General features: G+C 45.7%; 1 protein-coding gene across 1 annotated transcript in view; it reads left to right on the top strand.

Annotated features, from left to right (window-relative positions):
- Positions 1–26,752, top strand: part of LOC144783765 (uncharacterized) — a 122,637-nt gene that overhangs the window by 82,942 nt on the left and 12,943 nt on the right. The window contains exon 2 of the mRNA XM_078662457.1: positions 19,776–19,850. Within this exon, the coding sequence (XP_078518583.1) occupies positions 19,776–19,850 (75 nt within the window). The remainder of the gene's footprint in view (positions 1–19,775; positions 19,851–26,752) is intronic.

Genomic DNA, 26,752 nt, shown 5'->3' with positions numbered 1-26,752 from the left:
AAACTTCTTTTAGAGATACAGAGGACTACAAGCATAACAAGCTTGATGTACCATGGAGAGTGATTTAAAAGTCACAAATTTAGAAATTGGTAGCCAATACAATTTATTCAATGCCGTAGATGGTGAGGAGAGAGGAGACCATTGTAGTGTCAGCCTCGCCGAAGCATTTTGAACTAACTGAAGTTGTTCGAATGAGGCCAAAGCAGATCCGAGATATAAAGAGTCGCAGTAATCCAAGCAACTTAAAATCATCCCTTGCACCACTAATGGAAGGGACTGGACTGGAAAAAAGGAAGAATTTTTTGTAATAATCAAATAAGACAAAAGCAAATGGCAGAGATATGATTAAAATGGTTGTCCAATGACAGGTTAGTATCCAAATGAAAGCCTAGATTCTGCACCACTACCTCAGGCTTGGTTTTAAACCCAGAGATGACGGCATAAATTCATCAGGGGAGGATGGTGGCACAGTCCAATAATATCTCTGTCTTTTCCACATTAAATTTAAGTGAATTGTCTGCCAGCCAAGAGGATGCTGCCAGCATACATTCATTGAAAGCCCCCAGAGGGTCAGTGTCAGCATTCTCAAATACAATCAAAATCTGTGTGTGGTCAGCATAGTTTATAAAATTGAACCCAAAGAGGGCAGTAGCTGAGGTAGTGGATACTTATAATTAATAAAAAGTGATGGGCTTAATGAAAAGTCCCATAGGACTCCCTGTTGTAAATGTCAAAGGAAGGGGAGGTAGTGGATCAGGTTAAGATCCAAGGGCTTGGATTACCATTCACGGAAACTCGAGAATGGAAGGTCCAGCCGTAGTCAGAGCCCCAAAAGACAGTAACTGACAATGCGACTAGGCTGTTCCTTGAAGAAGAAAGAAGGAAGAGAAGGTGGTCACGGGAAGGGCAGGGTTAGTACTCAGTGGAGTGCTCCCCTGGGTATCCAATTTGTTGGATGTAATGGCCTCACACACCCTTGCGAGTGTCATGCTTCATCATCGGCAATGCTCCTCGTCGGGCAGGCGGTGCAATGCCCAACGGGCTCACCTCAAAGAGGGGCTCTTTAGCGGAGATCTTTTATCCAACTGCCTATGAGTGAAGTGGGGGTGAGGGGCCAGAAGGGAAGGGATAGTGTAAGTCAGTGAGTTTAAAATGTGGCACAAGGTACCGGAGATCAGTTTATTCTGGTGGTCCCCTGCCACAAGTAAAAACAGTGGGTAGCCTGTGATCGCAGAAAATTAGGATTCCACGTCACGATCCAGGACTACATTGCATATCGTGAGGTCAACATGTTTCTCGCCTACGCACACTGGCTGTGATTCTTCAGGACCTAATTTGTTACTACTATCTCAAACATACATGACCTAATAAAGTATCAGTTAATTTTACAGTTGTACTACCTGTATGGTACTGCTCTTGCCTAGAGGAGACAAAAGAAATCGTTACCAGAAATCAGTGACAACAAGTAACCCTTTTGTGACCGTGAGCACGCAGTGTTCATGTGGATAAGGTGACATACTAGTAGTGATTAGTGACTAGTATGTGTTATCTTATATCACATATTTAAATACATATAAACACATCATACATAGACTTAAAAACAGCAGCAGTTTCTTCAGGACCCCCGGTCAATGACCTGTGGCTCGGGTCACCTGTTACTCACCTAATGGTCAAGGTGTATAGGTGTCAACAGTACCCGGTAGGTCTGACATCAAGGGGGAACCATAGGGGTTTAAGGCTATAAAAGAAAGCAGGTAAAGTGCTAGTTTACAGAAGAGTGGTTTGTTTGTATGTTTAGGTAAGATGCCTCCTCGCGAGTAATAAGCAGGCTGGAGGTATCTGGTGTTAAGCCGATAAAGATGTAATGACAGTATTAGGAGAGTAATCTATCTCATGAGCCCAGAGACCAGGGTGTAACTGTCGCGTTAAGATTATCGACCCCAGGAGTAGAGGTAACTGTTGGCCCTTGGTCTGGGGGGCCCAGTACGTGGATTGTTTAATGAGCAAAAGCACTATTTATGTGCAATGCTGGTCGCAGAATAGCGTGTTAATCGCTCCGGACTGTTGCTGCTTAACGGACAGGTACCGCTTAACGGCGTGTTAGTCGCCCCTGGCTATTGCCGCTAAACGGAAAGGTATGCGGGAGAAGTGTCTATGGTAGCTCCCTGCCAATTATAAAATGTAAAGTTTAAAGCGGCGTAAATATGGTCAAACGCCAGAGCATTGTGTAAGCAGGAGCCCCCTCGCTGTGTCAATATTGCGTAGGAGGTTAACACATTGTGAATCGGGTTAGGGGGAAGAGAAGTCCAACAACGCACCCCGCCAGTGTAAACTAAGCAGCGTTCACATGGCGCACCCTCGTGTTGTTCGCTGGGTATGAGTATAATCCAGGGGAGATCCACTTACTTCTCTCAGCCTCTGTCAGCGTACGTTATGCCTACCCATCGCTACCGGGTCCGGGTGGTGCTGTAGCCTGGCGTGTTGGTCTGTTAACTCTTGTTGGGGGCGTGGCCAGTCATTGAGGTAAACCCGCCCTGCGTGTCATGTGATTCGGGCCGTGACTGTAGTGGCCATCTTGGAAGGGACCAATATTTACAAAGTCATAGCATAAGTATTGTTATGACGTGTACAGAGGTTACAGTGGAAAAGTAGGATGCCAATTAGCCAAGGGGGACTAATGTATACTGATGTGAGGTCATCATTGTGGAATACATCGCAACACCGTGTGTCACACGACTAACTAATACATTATACATTGCTTCAGCCGAGTCGGACAGGACTCAGAATTGTATAGACAACCTGGCGTAGGTACTGTTAGCCATGATCATATAGTTAGAACAGGGAGGCTGTGGAAGGCAGTGATTACAGAGCACTCCACGGGATGTCCTCATTGAGTCCCCGCCTATCAGAGGACAACCGGTGTATCCACCTCTGTTCCTTTTGAAACAAGTTCTGTTTGGATTTATTGCTGGGTGTCTCTAGGATAAGCCATCTCAATGAGTCGGCAGTATGGCTTTGGTCTATAAAATGTCTGCACATCTTGGTATTCGTTTTTTTGCAACGAAAGTTGCTTCTATGTTCCGAGATGCGGATCTTGATAGGGCGGGTGGTCATGCCCACATATTGCAGATCGCATGGGCATCTGAGTAGATAGATGCAATTCGGGGTATTACAGTTGGTGTGGCACCGGAGTTCCCACAGGAAAGTCTCTGTTAATTGAATGGATTTGGTGATACTAGCAAAGGGGCATGCGCTACAGGAGCCACAGGGTAGTGTCCCTGTACCGGTGGTAGATGCCAGAGTGTAGTTTGCCTGTGGGTTTCAGGTTGTTTAGGCCTGGTGTGGACCAGAATGTCCTTGATATTTCTTGACCTTTTGAAAGCAAACCTGGGGATCACCAGGTCAAGGTCCCCTGTGTTTAGGATCTGCCAATGTCTCTTCATAATTTTCTTAATTTCATTTGAGACTGGCGAGAAATTTGTCACGCAAGTCAAGAGATCGTTGTCCTGGGCGGTAGGAGTATTATATTCCAGGAGGGCCGCTCTGTGGTTATTCTGTGCCCGTTTGTGTGCCTTGTAGATTTCCCTGGTTGGATACCCTCTCTCCCTCAAGTTGCGGGATAGGATGGTAGATTCAGTCTTGTAATCTGTTAGGTTGGTGCAATTGCGCCTAACCCGCAAAAACTGACCAAAGGGAAGGTTCAATCTCAACGCCCTGGGGTGATGACTTGTAAAGAGGAGCAGACTGTTGCGGTCCGTTGGTTTTCGATACATGGTGGTATCGATCTTACCCCCCTCCAGTATGAGGGTGAGATCCAGGAAAGCTATCCTGGATGCGGAGGCATTAATCGTGAAGGTAAGGTAGTTGTTGAGGGTATTAAGCCAGTTAAAGAACTCCTGGTAAAGATCTTCAGTCCCTGCCCAGAGTATGAGGATATCATCAATGAACCTCCTCCAGAGTTTAATGTTAGAGTGGTAGGGGTTCATTGGACCATTGATGTGTTTATCCTCAAAATCGGCCATGTAAAGACAGGCCACCGAAGGGGCAAAACTACTGCCCATAGAAGTTCCCTGGGTTTGGTGGTAGTGTTGCCCTCTAAATTCAAAGAAATTCTCAGTAAGAGCAAGATTCGCACACTTCGTGATAAAGGAGGGTGGCGTGGGGGAAGTCCATTCCTCCGTACTGAGAATTCTCTCAATCACCTCTAGTGTGGCCCTCTGTGGGATGTTCGTGTAGAGGGCCTCCACGTCTAGGGTGGCCACTACAGTCACGGCCCGAATCACATGACACGCAGGGCGGGTTTACCTCAATGACTGGCCACGCCCCCAACAAGAGTTAACAGACCAACACGCCAGGCTACAGCACCACCCGGACCCGGTAGCGATGGGTAGGCATAACCCTACGCTGACAGAGGCTGAGAGAAGTAAGTGGATCTCCCCTGGATTATACTCATACCCAGCGAACAACACGAGGGCGCGCCATATGAACGCTGTTTAGTTTACACTGGCGGGGTGCGTTGTTGGACTTCTCTTTCCCCTAACCCGATTCACAATGCGTTAACCTCCTACGCGATATTGACACAGCGAGGGGGCTCCTGCTTACACAATGCTCCGGCGTTTGACCATATTTACGCCGCTTTAAACTTTAAATGTTATAATTGGCAGGGAGCTACCATAGACACTTCTCCCGCATACCTTTCCGTTTAGCAGCAATAGCCAGGGGCGACTAACACGCCGTTAAGCGGTACCTGTCCGTTAAGCAGCAACAGTCAGGAGCGATACACACGCTATTCTGCGACCAGCATTGCACATAAATAGTGCTTTTGCTCATTAAACAATCCACGTACTGGGCCCCCCAGACCAAGGGACACAGTTACCTCTACTCCTGTGGTCGATAATCTTAACGCAACAGTTACACCCTGGTCTCCGGGCTCATGAGATAGATTACTCTCCTAATACTGTCATTACATCTTTATCGGCTTAACACCAGATACCTCCAGCCTGCTTATTACTCGCGAGGAGGCATCTTACCTAAACATACAAACAAACCACTCTTCTGTAAACTAGCACATTACCTGCTTTCTTTTATAGCCTTAAACCCCTATGGTTCCCCCTTGATGTCAGACCTACCGGGTACTGTTGACACCTATACACCTTGACCATTAGGTGAGTAACAGGTGACTCTAGCCACTGGTCATTGACCGGGGGTCCTGAAGAAACTGCTGCTGTTTTTAAGTCTATGTATGATGTGTTTATATGTTTTTAAATATGTGATATAAGATAACACATACTGGTCACTAATCACTACTAGTATGTCACCTTATCCACATGAACACTGCGTGCTCATGGTCACAAAAGGGTTACTTGTTGTCACTGATTTTTGGTAACGATTTCTTTTGTCTCCTCTAGGCAAGAGCAGTACCATACAGGTAGTACAACTGTAAAATTAACTGATACTTTATTAGGTCATGTATGTTTGAGATAGTAGTAACGAATTAGGTCCTGAAGAATCGCAGCCAGTGTGCGTAGGCGAGAAACATGTTGACCTCACGATATGCAATGTAGTCCTGGATCGTGACGTGGAATCCTAATTTCCTGCGATCACAGGCTACCCACAGTTTTTACTTGTGGCAGGGGACCACCAGAATAAATTGATCTCCGGTACCTTGTGCCACATTTTAAACTCACTTACTTACACTATCCCTTCCCTTCTGGCCCCTCGCCCCCACTTCACTCATAGGCAGTTGGATAAAAGATCTCCGCTAAAGAGCCCCTCTTTGAGGTGAGCCCGTTGAGCATTGCACCGCTTGCCCGACGAGGAGCATTGCCGATGATGAAGCATGACACTCGCAAGGGTGTGTGAGGCCATTACATCCAACAAATTGGATACCCAGGGAAGCACTCCACTGAGTACTACCCCTGCCCTTCCTGTGACCACCTTCTCTTCCTTCTTTCTTCTTCAAGGAACAGCCTAGTCGCATTGTCAGTTACTCCCTGTTGTAAGGCATTAAACTGAGACTGATAAGTGGAGGGAGATGAACTTCTTGGCATCTAGAGCCTCTATAAGACTCAAACCATTTCAGAGTTGAACCCTGAATTCCAGCTTCTGACAGTCTCACAAGCAATCGCTTGTGAGGCACAACATCGAGAGCTGCAGATAAGTCTTACAGCACCAAGGCTACCGAATGACCCTGATCTTCCAGCATTCAAGGGTGGTCAAATACAGAGACCAAAGCAGTTTCAAATCACATGCAATGGAGAAAGCGTATTGGATTCCAGAAAGCCAGTCAAATGATCTTAATCATTTTCTAGTGTCACCCATTCTTGATGCCTAACAACGCATATAATGCTTTCTACTGTAAGCACGATTTTCTGGCACTGATTGTTTTTTTATAAAGTAATCTGCATTATTTAATCAATAAATAATCTCTGGTAACCTAGCTCATCGCAGACGTCAACCTGTGATTAGACTGGATGCCGTTGCTATCAAACCTTATCTTAAACCGTCAAAGAGGTTTATTACATGAAGGGTCATTTAGAACATTGTTTGCAGTCAAAATCACGAAGCCCTAAGCAGTTCCAATGGCATTCAAATCGGTACCACATTTAAACATATCAAAATCTCATAATAAGCCAAAGAGACCACACTTTTTCAAGATCATGCTATGACTCATAGTTTTCCCGGGCTTACCATTCTTTATGGGATTTCCTCAGAAGGTCTCATATTATGACTATAATATATAGCATGAGGAAGATTGCCGCTCAACATCCTGTGATTCTGGGCAAATCACCTCACCTTCCCGTGCCTAACAAAAATTAATGTGTCCTCATATAACACAACTGGTGCTCATGTAAAGCGCTCTGATTCCCGATTTCGGGTCAAGTTTGCGCTATATAAAAATTCGGGGGGAAAAAAAAGTTACAATTATTGTGAATGGGTTATGATCACTATAGTCTAAGGGACTGCATTACATTTTTAAATGTAAATTAATAACGTTTCAGAGGCAAACTCATAGGCAATAGTGCTAGATATAGGAAGCCAGAACCCTAATACAAAAAGCTATGAACATTGCTAAGATTCCACTTCAGTGGAAATTCATATCCTTTTAAGATCTGTGGGTTCATTGCCTATCGCAGGGAGATATTCAACAACTCATTTGAGACAGTATCATCCAAAACTGTAGATAATTGTGCTAAACAATTAGCATTGACATTCAAATCCCCAAACAAAAGAGTATTAGTAGGCACACTGTGCAACTTATTATCAATAGCACAGGGCCGTATTTAGAGTATGGCGGACAGGATGAGCTATCAGAAATGTGTTGGACTTCTTATTCGCCATATTAGAAATGCATTATAGCCTAATACACTAGTAAAATACTGGACAGGACTCTGCAACCCTTTGATGGAGAATCCCATTCGACAAACTCTAAAAAAGGGCCATAGTCCATCACCGTAGACAGATTGATTATATTGGCGGTATTAGCAACATGAAAGTGTTCTTGTTGTAAAAATGGAATATGACGGAACTAAGATTCCATATGATCAATTTACCATTTGGATGTTGGGTGACTCTCAAGTAATTTCTTGTATAAGACAATAAACACCATGAGCGATCCAGATAAGTAGTGCCTCTTTAGTCCTGAGTGAGGAACAGGATGAACTAGGTAAAATATATAGAATTATAGATGGGTAAACAGTAAATAGTCTGAATGATAACAAATAGACAACAAGAACAAACCTGGAGTTCTCTGGCTTGTTATTTAAGAGTCTGAGGTGTAAAACATATTATTCACCTTTTTATCCGTGTATAATTTTATGGCGTGTATGTCCTCAAAATCACCTGCCCCTGCTTTTAACTGCTACACAGGAACAGATGAGCAATTGAGCCTCCATACATAAGTGGCCTCTCCTGTCTGTCTGAAATGTAAAAACAAATAACTGGCCCCTCAAATCACCTAACATCCTCTGTGAAGCCACTTAGTCTCTGTTTGTGGATCAGTACTGGAACCACCCTGTCAAAACATCACAATCTGTTAAAAGTAATTCACACCAAACTTAATGAAAATCAATGGCTGATTGTTTAAAAAAGGTGTTTAAAAAGTTACAATGAAACATTAGGGAAGGGAAGGCACTGCCCAGAGGAATACTATGCCCCAAAGAATAATGATCGCAAACAGTTTTTCACCCGAATATCAAGGAAAATATATCATGGGGCCAAAATATCGAGGCCTAAATATCGGTGCACAAATATCATGACGGGATGTTTATACAGCAAAGTATAGGTTAACTTTACATAACTTCACATTTATGAACCTGGATGATATATCTTTACATATATAAAGCTTCAAGGCCCGTAGATGTGGAGTTAAGAATAGTAAATTATACGTACCTATATGCACTTACCTTCGCAATATTTTGATTCTCGATAATAAGGCCCCGATATTTAGGCCACATAACATTTCTTCATATATATCTTGACATACAATTCTCACCACGACACTCCCATACCACCACACACTCAATCATGTGTCCATCCTTTTAACATTAACAGGTAAAGGGAAGGGGGTAAACATCGTTTACCACGATGTTTTCACAACGCAGTACCTTTAGCACGCATCCCTTACACCGCAAGTCGTTACCACGACTTGCGCTGGAGGGCGCTAAAGGATTAAAAATAGTTAATTTACTATCCCAACACCTTCCCTAGGGTCCACGGGGACTGGTGTTAGAATAGTAAATTAAACTATTCGAAATCCGCACCCCCAACGCAAGTCGTGGTAACGACTTGCGTTGTAAGGGATGCGTGGTAAAGGGATGCGTTGTGACGGTACACGTTGTACCGTCATACATCCAGGGAAGGGACATTGTGAGACAATGTGTAGTACTGGTCAAGTACCTTGGGGGCATATGTATCAAAAAAGACTTTTGCGGTTCTCGAATTGCGATTTTTAGAGAATCACAATTAGAGAATCGCAAAATGCAATGTATGTAGGATTCCCTAAATATTTTGCGAATCCTACATATTCCTTATTTGCGAATCGCAAATTGAGATTCGCAAATAAGGAATACCTTCCCATTCATTCCTATGGGCTGAGAGGCCCGTAGGAATGAATGTGAAGACATTCTCAATTTGCGATTACCAATTAGAGAATCGCAAATTGAGAATGCAATTTCAAGGTTTCAAGGGTGCCAAATGGACACCCTGTTGCACCCCTAAAATATGTATGTGTGCAAATGTGGTGCACATACATGCCCTTAGGGCCACATGGCACTTTGAAAAATGCACAAAAGTGCATTTTTCAAAGAAATCGCAAATTACCACCAACTTGAAGTTGGTGGTAATTAGCGATTCCTTAAGGCCTAATCGCAATTTTTCTGTGCTTCCTACATTGCATTTAAGGAATCGCAATTTGCGATTCCTTAAATGCAATCTCAAAATAGAAAATCGCAAATTTTGCGATTCTCTAATTTGCAATGCCTTTTTCGGATGATACATCCCAAAAGACCTGTTCCCATTCGCAAAAGCGCAGATTTTGAGAATCGGCCCGTTTGCGAACGGGAAAGGGGCTTGATACATATGCCCCCTGGTTGTAAACTGAGCATCGAGAGACCCGCACTTCAAATCTGGATACATAATTTGACCGACTTGCGTGATCTTGGGCAAATCACTTAGGCGCAGACTAGCAAACATTTCATGCAATGCAGGGCAGTAAGTGAAGTTGCTCTGCTACGTTGCATGAAAGAGAAAAAGCAGAACTGCAATATATTTCAAAGAAGAAGCTAATTTCTGCTCTCTCCTAGCGCTGCCACACTTTGGGCTACCTTGCACCAACGCAGGTTTCCTTGCACCAGAGTGCCTGCATTATGGTCAGGATAGTTTTTGTGCAGGAAGAGGTGCCTTCCTGCACAAAAAACTATCCCTGTGGGCTTTTTTCTAACAAGGAGAAATTAAATATATCTCCTTGTTAGGGCAGCCTCACGGAGGTCAGGATTTTTCCTCCCTATCTCCCTTCTCATTGATGATGACCAATGTGAGCATCTAGTCTCCAGGCTCTACCCCATGTGCTTGGACTTGGTGCCCACCATGGACGTTAGGCTGCGCCAGGCGTGGAAAGCGGACCTGCAGCTCCCACTGCCAGATGATATTTGTTATTATTGCTGCCTCCAGACGAAGTTGGTCTCCCCCAATCACAAACACAAACTGTTGCATTTTAAGTTTCTTCAACGTGCCTACGTGATTCCCAAACTTATGGCCAGGGCAGACTCACCCCGCTCCTCCACATGCCCCAAGTGAAGCACCGATGATGCAGACTTTTTTCACTTAGCATGGACATGACCGCATGTCCACCATTTTTGGTTTGAGTTTTTACACAGCTTTCCCAAATGTTAGAGCTGGCAGCACCACTCTTGGTGTTCCTGGGTTATGTTCACAACATCTCCAAGGGCTCCCGGCGCTTCTCCGCTCTGGCACTGCTGCTGGCGAAGCGGGAGATGGCATTGGGCTGAGGGAACAGCCACCACCCTATGACGAATAACTCACTGAAGAGCCTCACGTTTTGCACCACGACGAGTGAGCCATATGCAGGGGCGGCCTTAGGCATGTGCAAGCTGTGCACCTGCACAGGGCCACCAAACACCAGGGGCCACCACGCCAATATATATCCTTAATATAATAATCCTCTGAGGATGGATAAATATTTGCGTGGCGGCCCCTGGCAGGGATTTGGTGGACTCCGGCTCTGTTCCACTTCCAAACACCCTGACCCCCCCCCCCTTCACTGGCCTCCGCGCTCCGCCCCGCCCAGACCCCCTCTTCCGGAGCCTCCTACCTACGCTTCCTGCCCAGGGCAACCATGAGCCTAGAGCCGCCCCTGCCATATGCCCTGATGCAGCCCCCTACATCTCGTCCTCAGGATGTTTGGCAACCCCTTCATGCTTTCCTACAATGTGTGGACACACCCTCACAAGATTGACCCACCTGGATCTGCAGCTTCCCTGCCAAACATGTAATGATTACATTGCCATAAATTGCCCTCTCACTGCAACACACTGTTCAATCTCCACCGGCATCACAACTTCCTTGCACAGAAGTACATGTCAGGGCTGTTTAATAGCCACCGTTCACTGCCATTACTCTGGACTTAGGGCGTGCTTTATCTTTTAAATGTAAATGTGAAATGCTTGTATGTTTTGTTCTTTCTCATGATACTAGAATCATATGCCATACATGTGGTGTTGTTGTTTGTTTGTATCTGAAAAAGATAAAGTACTTAAAAAGAATGCAAGAACAGTTATTAAGATGTAACAGTCTGCACCAAACTCAAGAGCATGTGATTCTTTCTCGCATTCCTGTTGAATTTAGAAGCAACATTTTATTATGGTCCCTTGAGAATTATTTTAGATGAGTTTTAGAATGAACAATGCCCGAAACCTACATGTTTCCAGAATTAGGGACAATTTCAGAAATTAACTTGAGGGGACAAATAAAAACCGTATGCTGAGCCCCAGCAGCTAGGGGACAAAGCCAGACATACTCAGACTCACACACACCCATACTCACTGGGACCCCGGAATTGAACCAGCATGTGATAACATGGATGGCTGCAACAGCCCTGTTGGGCCTAAGCAAGTGCTGAGTTTCTGCTGGTGGTCGCAGGTAGTGAGCACCAACACACATTTTTGGGTTTCAGGACTTATTTTTCATCATCAGACTGTGACCCAAAGCATGGGAGAGAAAATCAAATGCTGAAAGAAAATGACATATAGGAAAACCGTGATAAAGGGTGAGAAGAACCCACAAGAGTGAGATAAATAAACAGGATAAGTAAGAAGGTAGAGGAAGAAGAAGACATGAGGAAGAATCAAGACTGGGCAGCCTTGGTATTTGGCAGCACCGTGGCAGGCTCCCAAGAAAAACTTCGGGTCCCTGCACTTAATGTTTTTTTTTCCTTTTTAGGTCTCGGCTAGACAGCGCAAATGCGCTGTCTCTTCGAGACATCTTGTAATCTATATCTGAGGGGAAACTTAGCCTATTACATGGGAATGTATCACCGCTTCCCATTAGCTAACTTTTGTTTTGTTTTTGGTAGCGGGCTTGTTATTGGCTTTTCACCTGATGCATAACTTCAGGTTACTCCGGAAGCAGCATAGCCTAACCACAGTCTCTTTAAGCTTACACAGTGTATTTAAAATAGTGCCTATTAACATGCGCATGCTACCATCTCGTTTTGTTTACCGGTGACTGTAGCGTTCTAGTTGTCTACACCACGTGATGGCTGGTGCTAGGCGCGCAACACCCACTGGGCTCACGGGGCTTCATATGCCCCCCCCCCATCCCCCCCGTCGTGTGTCTCAGCCAGACTGACTCAGCTTTGCGGGCTGGCGAGCTTCTAATTGCAGCCGCACCTGAGTACTTAACAGGTCTTTAAAAGACCATTTGCGTGTAAATGAGGCTTTTGTTGTGTGCTCACCCCTTCTTACAGCGACTCTGTCTATGGTTAGAAGAATTAGCCCCCCCCCCCGAAATATGTTTCAGCCCCCCCCCCCCCGAAATTTGGCTCTAGTTGCCCACCTGGCTGGTGCATGCGCCTGGCTGGTGCATGCTGGGCACGCTGGCGGCCACGTCTGCCCTGGGAGTACAGCAGTGCAGGAGTGACCCCGAGCTCAAATGTACATAAAATAGCATGGCTCTCCTATATCAGACATTTCTTTTTTGATCTGGGTCTACAAAAGTATTATTTCACCCCAGAAAAATTAAATGAAATATCTAAAAAAGATCTGAAACAAATTGCGCTGAGTCATCTAGAGTCTTTGAGACTGACCTTGCTGTCGACAAACAAATCTGTGACTCATGCGAATGTGATACAGTCGGCCCCGAAAATCCAGCTCTATTTGACCTTAGAAATGACAACATATGATAAGATGCTACTAACTAGGTTCAGATTGAATATTTTTTATAGATTAGTGATTTTTCCCGAAAAAAACAATTGGAACTTAAACTTGACCCCTTGCCCCTGTGACGATTTGTCCCAACAGTCAACTATTCACACAATCTTATTTTGTAAATTTTTTCACCCACACAGAAAAATCTGGATAATCCCTTTATTAAAAAGCTGGGGTTATAGACAGTGTCGTCCAGCTATGTTAGCATTACAGATGCTGGATTCTGAACGTATTTGCTACCACGTACTCCACTTCTTGAAATGTATTATGAGTCATAGGAATAACCTTTGAAACAGAATAAGAAACTCAGAGGGTTACCACTGTTTTATTACGTACTTAATGTTGTGCAGAACTTGGTCATATGTTTTAACAAATGCGTGTAACAACTGTTTTTATAGAAATACTCATGAAATTTGTATGTTGATAACTTTTATGGTTTTGCACTGCTAAAAACCGAATAAAGATTATTATTATTATTATTATTATGCTCAATTAGCTGCCGCTTTTACGTTCTGTCTCCGTGTATTATAAACACCAGTAGCTCTGTTAAAGCAAAGGGCTTGTGTTTGTGCTTGACATAATTACCTGCATCGAGTTGTAGCTGAAGTTTACATGAGTATCTCAATGGGTAACTCTGCTGTCCGTTACCTGTTGTCGAGCAACATTAATCCAAGGGATAGGCCTGCTGCCTGACACCTTGCTGAGTCACCTTGCAGTTTTAAATGAGATATATTCATTTCGAAAAAACTAACCACAGCGACTGAAATCTACGGAGTTACCAAGAGCTGTGTACCAGAGCATGCATGCCAGCAGACCTGGTTCAGGCAGGAGACATCCATTTTTTAAGGCCCAAATAATTTTGTTAACTGTCTGCTGCCTAGAATTTCCTTTGCCTGAATGTACCAAAAGGAGGAAAATAAAGCCCCCTTTTTATTCTCTATCAAAATCTCCCTCTTTTTATTTACAAATGTAGGCATGTATGTGTGAGAGCCAGCTGTACAGTGCAAGGCCCTGCCATAAGGGCTTACTGAGGGTGTCCCTGCTCTCTCAGCCTTCACTAGAAGATGGATGATTGGAGGGACAGCTCCACTCTACGTGTCCTTACTGGCTGGTATTAGACCCGATGGACAACTCTACGCTGCAGGTCCTTTTTTTGTTGTTGCGGTTTAATATAGCACGAACTCGACACAAAGGTATCAGAGCCCTTCACATGAGCAATAGTTACATTACCGAAAGACACAATTATTTTTAGGCACAGGGAGGAATACCTCTCCCCCGCCCCCTCAGCTATGCGGGTATTAGTCTATCTTCTGCTGTGGTCAGAAGGTGGACTGCTCTGTCCAGTGACTATGGGAGTTTGACAAAGTTCAGAACCACTGAAAGGCCCAAAGGACTGGGCAAGGGCGTAACATGGGAGGGGACAACTCTTCAGGGGTCCCAAACCCTTCAGATGGGCCCCATTCCTACCAAGGCCATTGAATGCAGTATAATCTTGCACTATATGCTTGGTCACATAGAGACACAATGAAACATTGACACAGGGTGGGGAGACGTAAACTCTTGCTTTGCGGAAGATGTTGGCACTGTTTGGTGAACAGGTGAGGGGTTTTCCTCTATCCCACCTTAGTGGGGATGAGCGGCTTGAATACTTTTCAGCTGGATGAGTAGTGCTGGGTGTCAGGGTTGAATACCACAGCTCACATGGTCGGGTTGCCTCTTTCTCTCATATACTAATCAGACTCTCCAGCATTTCACGATTGAGGCACAAATCGCAAAGTCATCTGACTAGCGAGATGGCCACATTATATACAAGTTTGACTGTGGTATTTACAAAAATGTGTCTACCGGGAGGCATCAAAACAAACAATGCCCTAGTATTGCCTGTGCGCGCACACGTCAGTACGTGCCACCTTCCAATATCTGCTTCCTCCAGGCCAAGTTGTGCGAGACTAAGTTCGCATTACAAATTCCCATTTCGATTAATGAGGGAGCAAGTCAGTTTCCAGCCATGGGAGCCGTCTACGGCATATTATCTATCAGAGGGAGTGCTGGAGTGCAGACATATGCAGGTCATCAATTGCATGGTCACGTTGTGTTATATATGGATGAATGGACAGTAGCAGCAAAACGCCATTCGGGGCAGCACACTATACTAAATGTAGATTTTTAGCTTAGGTGTTTTAAGCCACAACCTTAATTAAATCGGCCACGCCTCTATGAGAGACGCCCCCCCCCCCCCCAGGTCTTCCATCCTACTTAAAGCCCTGTACACACCCCTCTGCTGTTACTCAATTGTGGACTTCATTCAAAACCTAAGTCACCTGCAGATGGAGACGTGCAGATTGGTAAAAAAACAGTCACTCCGGCTCCGAGGAAAACAATCATTTTGGCCCACAGGTGTAGCACATTCTGGATGGGTCCAGTAGTCAGCAGTGCCCTGGCAGGGTGCATTCATAAGTGCTAAAAGTAATAGGGCCTCCTCAACCGAGGTAGAGATGGGAGCTGTGCTTCTGAAAGAGCATCAAACACTTTAAACATGGCCATTTCACAGTGGAAAACTCAGATAAATCACTTTACATTGATTTAAGGCTGAACAGAAATGATTTCAAGTAAAATGAAGTGCCGCAATAATGCCGCTAAATTTCCATTTTTGTGCCGCTAAATTTCCATTTTTGTGCCGCTAAATTTGCAAATCTATGCCGCAATATCCTGGGGGGTCTGTTTATATCCACTGGGCATCTTTTACATTTTGATTTCTTATCAGCCTCAGTGAAGTGCAGAGTTTATGGGCCTTCTGTTACTCATAAGCCAGCGTTTATCGCCTTGCAGTTTATTGAGCCAGAATGTATTGGTGATGACTTTCTTTCCAACAGCTGATCCCACACCCACGAGTCCTTTACTGCTCTTAAATGATATGCAATTGGGATTTATAGTTGTGTCACGTGGTATATACACACTTTGGCCCATCCTTCAAGGTCTCTCGGGTGCATACCAGATGCTGGATGGTTAACCCTGGAGGAAGACAGAGCTTTTAAAAGCAGTGGGCAAACAGCACACCGCCCTGGCCTTTAACACAAAGGGTTGAAATGGCGGGACAAGGAACACTACTCGTTGCCATTATTTTACACTTACTTTCTTAAAATCAGACGAGGCATATCAAACCTCCCCCGTCTCAAGGAAGTCTGCTCGATGGGCTAGAAATTGCCCGGATCCTGATATACACCATAAATGTAGTAGGCTAGGGTAACCCTATGAATATCAGTGGCAACTTTATGGTACGTATTAATAACACTGACAGTGTTATATCTCGCAGCACAAACCAGTCTGTGTATTGCCGGTCACGCACAGATCTCAGCAGGGGCAGGTGGACATCCATGGATATTTTCGAGGCACTCAATTTGAGGGATTCTCAATAACTTCAATATTATTCAAACCATTAAAACAGCCTTCAATGCGTCTGCACACCCACATTACCTGCATGTGCTGGAAACACCAGTCTTATTGGATGCTTGGCCTCTGTATTGACTCTGGCGGCAATCAAAAGATGGAGATTGTCAGGAGAGTAGTAAAGTTGCAGGCTAGGAGGGTGAAACAAATACCAAAGAGGTCTTCAAGCTTTGGAGTACACTGCCAGGTGCATAGGGCACTGTAAACAGCAACGAGGACAGACTTTCCACTTTCACTCACCTTTTCAAGGTTATTTTGAACAAGGATGGAGGTGCTGAAAGCCAACTTTAAAGTGCTCTTGGACTATATGGGATGGGAAGAAGACAGCCCTGATCAAGACGGAGCGTCAAGCTTCGGGTGAATAGAATATGGGGCCTGATTCGCAAACATTTTTCACTGTGAACTGTTGTGCTGATATAAAAATTTGACAGACAGCGCCACCACATGGTGAACTGTCACTAGAGCTGACACTGACAATTAGGCACCAGGGCCGTGCACCGGAAACCACTAGCTCAAATTAAGCACTGGTACAAGGTAGCTCTTAAAAACGGCCAGTGAAATCCGAAGACTGGGTGAATGGCCTAGAGTATCTGTTATCTGAAGTTGTTATACCTAGAGCAGTGAAGAGTAACAGAATCTGTATCTTCCTACAAACGTGCTGTCACAGCACAGCTCACCGTGAAGGTGCTTTTTATAAAAATCCAGACAATGCATAAGACACGATCCCACACCTTCCTTCGTCCCAAAGTTGAACAGAGACATAGAAAACGTGTACAATACCCCCAGTATGTATGGAGAGAGGAGCAACTAGAGACATACCACTTTATTCCCCACAAAGGCATTCAACTAACTTGCACCAGTGACACATTGAAACCTTTACCACCATCTGTCTGTTGGACAATGTCACAATTGAAGTAAGAAGCACCCGTTAGAAGTACTCCCTTCATTCGATCTGCCCTCACCTCCTAATAGCACTGGTACAGTGTATGTCAATCCTGGTGTTGTCCAGGGCTGTTTAAATGTAACTTGGGCCTGAACTAGGTACATATTTTTAGCACCATTACCGTTTAGGTCTGGCCTTTGAAGTAGCTTTAGTTGTTTTGCCAGACTACTGTTTTTTGCTATTTATTTTTAAATCAAACATAATACACATACATTTTGCCTCCACCCATTGGACCACATAGCATGGGACAATTCATCAGCTCACTTTTTCCATTGGCTCCCTTCACTTTGAGTGATTGCACAAAGACTGTGTACGTCGTGCACATCCGCCTAAACATAGTTCCTTTATCTTCGGTAATTTAATTTCTGCCTTCTTTTTGAAGACATTGTTATAACGTTTTTAAGTAATATTGTAATGTAGAGGCTGTCTGTAATTTAACTGTTTAGTTAGGTGGTGATTTACTGTTGTCTAGTTCACAAATAATAAAGTGCAATCAAACTGCTTGTTATGTAAAACATCACTTGTGTCATTGTCCACTGTAAACTGTGGTTGTTCATTGGTCAATAAGCTTAGTAGTCCCTCTTTAGTACCGCCTTGTCTCATTTTTTAACCTCCCATGGCAATACCCCATGTTACGTGTGTTGGTACTCGGTAGGCTTTAATTACAGCCTGCGAGCACTCATTTCTCAAATAGCTTTTTGGATACACTCTCTCTTAATGCTTTTTAAAAAAATTAATAACACAGGCGCCAAACGCATTTGCCATTCAATAGGTGTCGCATTTGCTAGAGCTTAAGCTATTACCATTGTAAATGACAGTCTTTTATGTATCTGTTTTAAAAACAACACAAATAAAAGGCATTGTCATTTACAATGCCAGTAGCACAAACTCTCGTAAATGCGAGACCTATTGCATTACAAATGCTTGTTTTAACTAAGCACTTACCAGCCTGTCACTGCTGATATGGAACAATGTGTGCAAACCAACCCAAGGTTAGGCATCCCCACCAGCAAATGCCCTAATACCAGTTCAGGACAGGAGACTGGTTATCTCGGACGGTGGCACAGGCAGCATTGAGTCAGCCCTGGTAGGGCAGAATGAGTGATGCGTGTCATCACATCGAAAACACCACAGAGGCAGGTTGAGTAAGATCTTTTGCCTCACCACGTAACAGTGCTTCTTGTCTTGACCAAAGCCCATTGGTGGCCTCTACCAAAAACAAAACAAACTCGAATTTAAGACATAGCATAGACGCACGTGTTACAGAAACCACACCATCCTGGCTCCATTACAGAAACCACACCATCCTCCCTCCATTCCACACAATGCCAACTATTCTCAATCGCCTTTGTAGAGAAACCAGACTCCTCACAAGTCTCTCCAAGTCTGACTCTCTCCCACCAACTCATCTTATGTTATGCTCTGACACATCTACAAGAAGGAATGCCAGTGATTCGCAGTCACTATAGCCAATCCGATGCTGAGTTGCTCAAGTCACTTTCATTCATTCCAACCATTCATGAAGCATCTTACAAATTTGTATCCAATTCACTTATACTTCATCTCAATTGCAGATAACATCAGACTCCCGACTCTTGCATAAAAGCACACAGATAATCTACATTTGTAACCACCATGTGTTTCTTACAGAATTTGCACAAACCCCACAGTTTTAACTGATAGTAACCTTTGATAGTATGATGTCAAAACCCTGCCCGCAAAGGAAAAGGCAGTAACATCTAACGCCTTGGCATCTCATAACATAATCGCTAGATAAAGAAATTATGGAAAGAAATACCACTTCTCCCTAATCAGCCATCTGAATGACTGGACTCGGACAGCAAGTGGCCTTGCTGACTATTGGTCCAGTACGCAAGAAATTATGCTGGGGCGGGTTTGGGGGTTTCATAGCATGTTGCCACTTCACATAGGGCATAAAGAGTCCTTGCAACAGCCTTGGATAGCAGCTCCCTTAAAAAAATTATTTTTGCAATTTCTTGTGGTGTTGTACCACAATATCGCAGTCACAATATCAACTTACGAAGCCCCTTGCGCCACTTTTGCGTCTTTTTTGAACTAGGGAAAAATGGCGTACGGGTGGCGCAAGGGGCTTGTAAGTAAGCCCCAGTGACTATAGGATCAGCTCCCCAAATATCATCACGGTGGAGTGACTGATAGTACGTATATACATTGCGAATATTATATTAGCCAATGTTATGGTCAGAGTGTATCTGTCGTAAGATATTTCAACATTGAAATTGTGGCGTACTACCATTTTGGAAATTTGTGGGGATGGTGGCCCAGGTGCCTTTTGAAAACATGGCATTGGATGCACCTTTGACCAGTTACCCGAAAGCTATGTACATTTATGCTACACATATGACCACCCAGCGGTACGATCAACACAAAGTAAAATGTTGTCCTTCTTCTCTCTCTTGCAGACTGAGAACAACTGCTCAACTTTGATCTCCGGGGACACTGCCAACAGCACTGTGATCCGCTGTAACCCTACTAAGGTCAGTGCACTGTTTATAGTGCCGATATAGGCAACCCTCCCCACGCGATATGAACATAGCATGCACTGTATTAAAAAAATCACACAAAAACAGGTTTGTTAGAAAACAGTTTGCAGCAGGTTTATTTCATCCAAGGAGTATGCCAACGTGGTGGATTAACTTACCACTAACTTTTGTTTCTAGCTCACCTAGATCAAAAGATACCAAACGTGCGGTGACACAGTGGAAGACCCTTCCACAAAGGTTGCCTGGTCACCTTTCTTTTGATTATTTCTGTGTTTTGGTGTCAGTGTGGTACTAATGAGGTAAAACCTTTGTCCAGATAGTGTTAAGATATGTAAAACTTCCAAGTGGCAATATGTTATTAATACATTTGAATGCCTCAGGCATGTATTGCACTTGGTTTGCTTTTCAGAGGGACTAGTCTCTCAAAGGAAGCACCCAAATGATATATAGGCCAGTCCCACTGTAGATAACGTTAAAAGTATATAGTCGCTGGTCAGGCAACATGTGCGCACATGACAGCAAGAAGGGCCTGCCATCCCAGTAAGCTGATTTCTTCCTTATTATTAGCCTTACTAGGTCGTGAGAAGGCATAGGAGCGCCATGTCAAATGTCACGTCACATCACTTCCCCCAAAGATGGAGGGGGTGAGGGCAAACACCTGTACACCAACTCTGTGAAGATGTAAAAGAAGTATTATACTAGTGCTAGATGTGGGAGAAAAGTGACATACCAGTGCATGTTTAGGTCGAGCCTATCCCCTTCCACAGGAATGGATAGGGGAGAATTTTAGTGGCCAAAATAGGTGCTCAAACCAAGGGCCGGATTTTCAACAGTTCACGTGAAGACAAGCACGCGCATTTCCCCACATCAAAGCAATCAGCCTCCCTCCCACAGGCTTCCCCAGCGTGCGCAGTGCGTGCTGGCCTCAGTTCTCCTCCCCCCTAATTGCTTTCACGGCCACATCAAAGGGATCCTTTCCCGGCCGCTTTGCCTCAGGCATTTCTCCTCCCCTAATTATTCACTGCCCACGGCCGGCTTCACTTTCACGGCCGCCAGGCCGTGTCTCGCATCTCGCATTTCTCCTCCCCCGTCCCCACAGCAATGCCAAGAGCTTGTTATGTTAGGAACCGGAGAATTTGTTGTATGTTTTTTATGCAGCCTACCGCCATTCAAAAGCACCACACACCGCGAAGTTAATGTTCTACATTATGTACATTTGAATTTTTTATTACGTAGTTATTTCTTCTTCCTGGCCGTGGTGCGGTTTACGTAAATTAAAAGGGGAATTTTCCGGACCCATACCATTAAAGTGCAGTGCGTGGTGCCTTAATGGTGTGCTTTCGTATTTCAAATTTGCGCCTTCTGTACTAAACGTTTTTCACTGGCACACAGGGCGAACAGAGCACCGTAGGCGTTAGGCGTATTTTAACATATGTTTCTACCAACCCAGCCCTTTCTACAATTAGAAGTGCTTCCGCAGTCTGGGCTTTCTCACAAACTGCAGCAGTAGTGACCCGGAGCCAGGACGTGGGCAGTGTATTATACTACCCTACTGGTCCGTGGTGCGTCCGAAAACAGGGCCTATTCAGCCCAATAATTGTTGCTCTATTAATTAGCAGAAGTGGTCCGGAGCCAGTGTGTGGGTGGTTTATTATAGTACACTACTAGTCCGTGGGGCGTCCCAAAACAGGGCCTACTTAGCCCTTTGTTTTTTTTATAAGGTTGAGCGCTTTCGCAGTCCGGCCATCCTCACAGAGTGAAGCAGTAGTGTGGTCCGGAGCCAGTACGTGTGCGGTGTATTTTAGTACACTACTACCCCGTGCGGCGTGCCAAACCTGGGCCTACTCAGCCCTTCATTTTTATAAGGTCGAGCGCTTCTGCCAACATAGGAAGAGCCCAGTGCTGAGTTCAGTTCCCTCACCGCCCCCTCCCCCCTCACAATACCATACAGAGGCGCTGCAGTCGGTTGCGATGGACAGCAAATACTTGACATCGGCATACAGATATAATAAGGTGGTGATGTAGGTGACTGCGCACTGCTTCCAAGGGAGGAGCTGCTGCTATGTACTCACTCTGCACCCCCCCCCTATCACTGGCTGGGGCCCTGCACAGCCGTACAGGCGGCTGTTTGCACTTCACTTAATGTGTGTTTCAAGTCTGCGCATCTGGAGGGGGAGTCGCCCAGTTCCCTACCCCTCACCTTACTGGAATTATCAAGGACGCATCCAGCCCCCTTGCATCACTCAGCACCACCACAGCACCACTCAGCACCACCCCTGCATCACAGAGCGCCACCCCAACATCACTCAGCGCCACCTCAGCATCACTCAGCGCCACTCCAGCATCACTCAGCGCCACCCCAGCATCACTCAGCGCCACCCCAGCATCACTCAGCGCCCCCCCAGCATCACTCAGCCCCACCACAGCATCACTCAGCACCACCCCAGCATCACTCGGCGCCACCCCAGCATCACTCAGCGCCACCCCAGCATCACTCAGCACCACCACAGCACCACTCAGCACCACCACAGCATCACTCAGCAACACCACAGCACCACTCAGCACCACCACAGCACCACTCAGCATCACCACATCATCACTCAGCGCTACCCCAGCATCACTCAGCACCACCACATTATCACTCAGCACCACCACATTATCACTCAGCACCACCACAGCACCACTCAGCACCACCACAGCACCACTCAGCACCACCACAGCATCACTCAGCACCACCATAGCATCACTCAGCACCACCACAGCATCACTCAGCACCACCACATTATCCTTCAGCACCACCACAGCAACACTCAGCACCAGCACAGCAACACTCAGCACCACCACAGCAACACTCAGCACCACCACAGCCACACTCAGCAGCACCACAGCACCACTCAGCACCACCACATTATCACTCAGCACCACCACAGCAACACTCAGCACCACCACAGCAACACTCAGCACCACCACAGCAACACTCAGCACCACCACAGCACCACCACAGTATCACTCAGTCTCACCACAGCACCACTAAGCACCACCACAGCATCACTCAGCGCAACCCCAGGTTATAGGTGTCACTTTTGCGAAAGTTATAACTATTGGCATTGTAAATGACAAAGCTATTAATTTAGCTATTTTCAAAACTAACACATAAATAAAAAAATTGTCATTTACAAGACCAATAGCTCAAACTTTCCTAATGCGAGACCTATTGCATTGCAAATCCTTGTTTATTTATATGGGTTGAGCCTGCGATAACATGTGCTAGCGCATGCGTATCGATTGTGAGACACTGTTGTTAACAAAAATGGTCTTGAAGCCTGCCTCTTGCTTACAATTTATTGGCATGCACAGCATTCTTCTTTACATTCTCTTAACTAGTCACTGCAGGCCTAGCATCATTTCTGTTCCTTTGTGTGGAGCAGGGAACAAGCACTGATTCAGTGCCCGAAAATTAGGCACCACCTTATACGTACATTTGAGCTTGGCCTTACCATGAAAGTTAACTGACCCATCCCGCCAAACTCTCCACTCAGCTTCTCACATTGTGCTGGCAGACCCCAAAGCGCTACAGCAAACAGTTGCATTACCTAAAATCCAGGGCACCGCATACCGCACCGGCCCACTCGGGTGCCTAAAATCGGGCAGCCTCCCCAAGGTTGTATTCAGTCCGTACGTTGCGGGATAGGGCAGTAGGATCCAGTACCACCAGCAGGTCAGTCCTCCCATTGCACCTACCTTGGCCATGGAATAAAGCCATCATAACATAAATAGATTCCCAGAATACCACTCGCCTGTGGATATGTCACTAGTAAATTGCAACCCTTTCTAGGGATTTGCTATTAAAAAGGAAAGAGAAAGTTGCAGAAAAATGTTTGTTGATTCCAGCCCTATACATTTGCACTGGTTTGATGGATGTTTTTTTTAAAAAGATGGCTCAACTTCCTAAGGCCCACTCCATATTCATTGTGTAGCCCCCATGAGTCCTCCAGATGAACTGCTGCTATGCAACCAAACACTGCATATGAATGCTTGACAATTTAGTAAAGCCACTTAATTGTTGAAATATTACCCAGTAATCCCTGTTGCCTGTGGAGTATGCCTGAAGTAACTCACCACCCGTTGCTGGGACGTGGTCACCCCCATTGCTGAGATGTGCGTTTCACACGCATTTGTTGCCATGGGGCCGCAAGTTAATTGTGTTGCACACCATCAGTCCTCCAGGAACTGCGGACACTAATGACCCCTGACCCTTAAAAGAACAAAGATAAACTGCATATAAATATTTGGCCATTAATCAACGCCCCGAATAGGCAAAGCCCAATAAATCTCTACACATTATTGAGCTTAGCATTTAAAATGGATTTCCTTTCCAAGGCCCAGGATGAGTCCTTATTAAACTGCTGACAATTCCCCACATAACCTGTGTATTAATCACCAAACAAAATGCCCCCTGTTATTGGGGTGAGCTTTTAAAATTGCATCTCTTCTCCAAGTCCCCCTCCTTGCTAATTGTATTGTACACCATAAGTCCTCACGATAGACTGCAGACAGTTAAAGGAAAAGAGAAAATCTGTATATAAAAATGTAGCAATTAAGTAAAGCTACCTCAATTTTGAGGGAATTCTTAGCAATTCCCCATATGGCCTACGGATTATAACATCAATAGATTTTACACGCTATTGGGATGAGCTTGTAAAATGAAGCTCCTTAATGATAGGGGGAAAGGCAGGCTCTGTAGTGCGCCGCCAGGACATCATTTTTGGTGATAATGCGCTGAAACAGCTGAGCCCACTGTAAAGCTATAGATAACAAACTTGTTCCTACCTCCACGGGATAAAGTGCTGTACCGGCATTCCACTGCCCCCCCTGGAGTGATGATCTAGACATTGGCTACTCCTCCCACTGGAGGGTTTGACCCCTTGCCACCCTTTTGACGCACTAGCGCCCAGGCCAAACCGCACCAGAGCTGCTTTGGTGTGTCTTTGTGACGTTTGGTGATACTGTGGTAAAACTGAGGTTCTGACCGTTTGCTTGCGACCAAAGTGCTTTGTATCCTGTTAACTTATAAAACCCATAGTGCTTTGTATTCTGTTAACTTGTAAAAGAAGAGGGCATCAGCAACTGGGTTGATACACTATAAAACTGGGATCTCCGAGTGCCACTAACCCGTGGCTAACTGCAGGGGCGGCTGGTGACATTTGAAAGTGGTGTGGCGTAAATACTGCACTGTGGCGAGCGCACGCAGCGAGCGAGGCCCAACCACCTATGAGGGATTCGGGGGTTCTCCCACGAGAACATTTTGAAAAAAGAGTGGGCAAATGGTGCATTCTCAAGCACATTTGAGAAAGAGGTTTCTTGGCCAATACATCTCTGGGAGTAGCCAGACAAGTCTCTTTGCACTTGCACAGATACATCTCTCTACCTGCATCCGCATAGGCACAGTCACCCTGCACTCATAGACCCATTACTCACCCTTCCCTGACACATCACTAAGCCAGCATTCACCCATCCACATCACTCACTCTGGACTCACACAGGCACACTGCTCAACCTGCACTCACACAGACATCACTCACCCTGGACTCACACAGGCACACTGCTCACCCTGTGCTTACACAGACATCACCAACCCTGCACTGTCACAGACATCACTCACCCTGGACTCACACAGGCACACTGCTCACCCTGCGCTCACACAGACATCACCGACCCTGCACTGTCACAGACATCACTCACACAGGCACACTGCTGACCCTGCTCTCACACAGACATCACTCACCCAGGACTCACACAGGCACACTGCTCACCTTATACTCACACAGACATCACTCACCCTGGACTCACACAGGCACACTGCTGACCCTGCACTCACACAGACATCACTCACCCTTCAATGCACTGCACTCAATAGGTTTCATGTCTTTAAGCCTGTCTAGGCCCGACATTGCCTGGTGACAGACTCCAGTACATAACACCACATCAGCTGGGGCCTCTGAGCAGCTGGGGGTGCTCAGCACAGACCCAAGAAGGCAAGCAGCCCCCCACAGACTCTGGTGTTATTGTAGTCTGTTCGTCGCTGCACCAGCCTACACAGCAAAGGAAAGTGGGTTTAGATGCAGCAGCCAGAATAGAACCGTGGGTCAATGCGCCTGTTGCAGTGTGTGGCGTTTTTGGCTGTCGAATGGGGGATATCGAATTCCATCTAACTACGGCGGTATAGGGAAACAATACATGTGGTGAACGTGTTGTGACAGCAGATGACCGTCAGTGCAGTGCTGCACAGGACTCGGAGCCGTCCGGTTAACGCAGGCCCAAGGGCCTCCCAATAAACATAACCGAGAAGGGCGGGTGCCACTAACCAGTACCACAGCTTGTATGCAGACAGAGGAGCCTGTGTGCTCGGTCCTATCCACCGTTCATGGCACCTCGATCAACGCTGTGCTACACTTAAAACCGTCAAGTTTCTTCAGTGCCAAGAGATGCACAGTAAACACCCCCATACCAATCCATAGAGCCGTGAAGTAATCTCAGGCCCAAGAGACGCACAATAAACATACCCAATGAAGACCTGTTTAACTAAACTGTACCACAACATGTATGAAAACAGAGGAACCTGTGCGCTCGCTCTAGTCCTCTGCTCATTGCACACAGTCACGGCTCGCAGTACTCGGGAGGGAGGGTGGCGGGGGGTTGCGGGGGGAGGGGGTCACGGTGGGGGGTGCGCCAAGGGAGAATAACATTGAGAAAACTTACCTGACTGCCTCTGCTCCTGGTCCGCGTTGGCGCCTCATCTTCAAACAGGAACCGGAACAGGAATAGCAGCACTGAGTGGCAACCCCTAAGCCAATCTGCAGCGCCAGGGCACAGTTACTCCTCGCCCGCAGCACGCC

This window comes from Lissotriton helveticus, chromosome 10, assembly GCF_964261635.1.
Source record: "Lissotriton helveticus chromosome 10, aLisHel1.1, whole genome shotgun sequence".
Taxonomy (NCBI): Eukaryota; Metazoa; Chordata; class Amphibia; order Caudata; family Salamandridae; genus Lissotriton; species Lissotriton helveticus.
The sequence above is the reverse complement of the archived record's forward strand: the minus strand, read 5'-3'. Positions and strand labels throughout refer to the sequence as shown.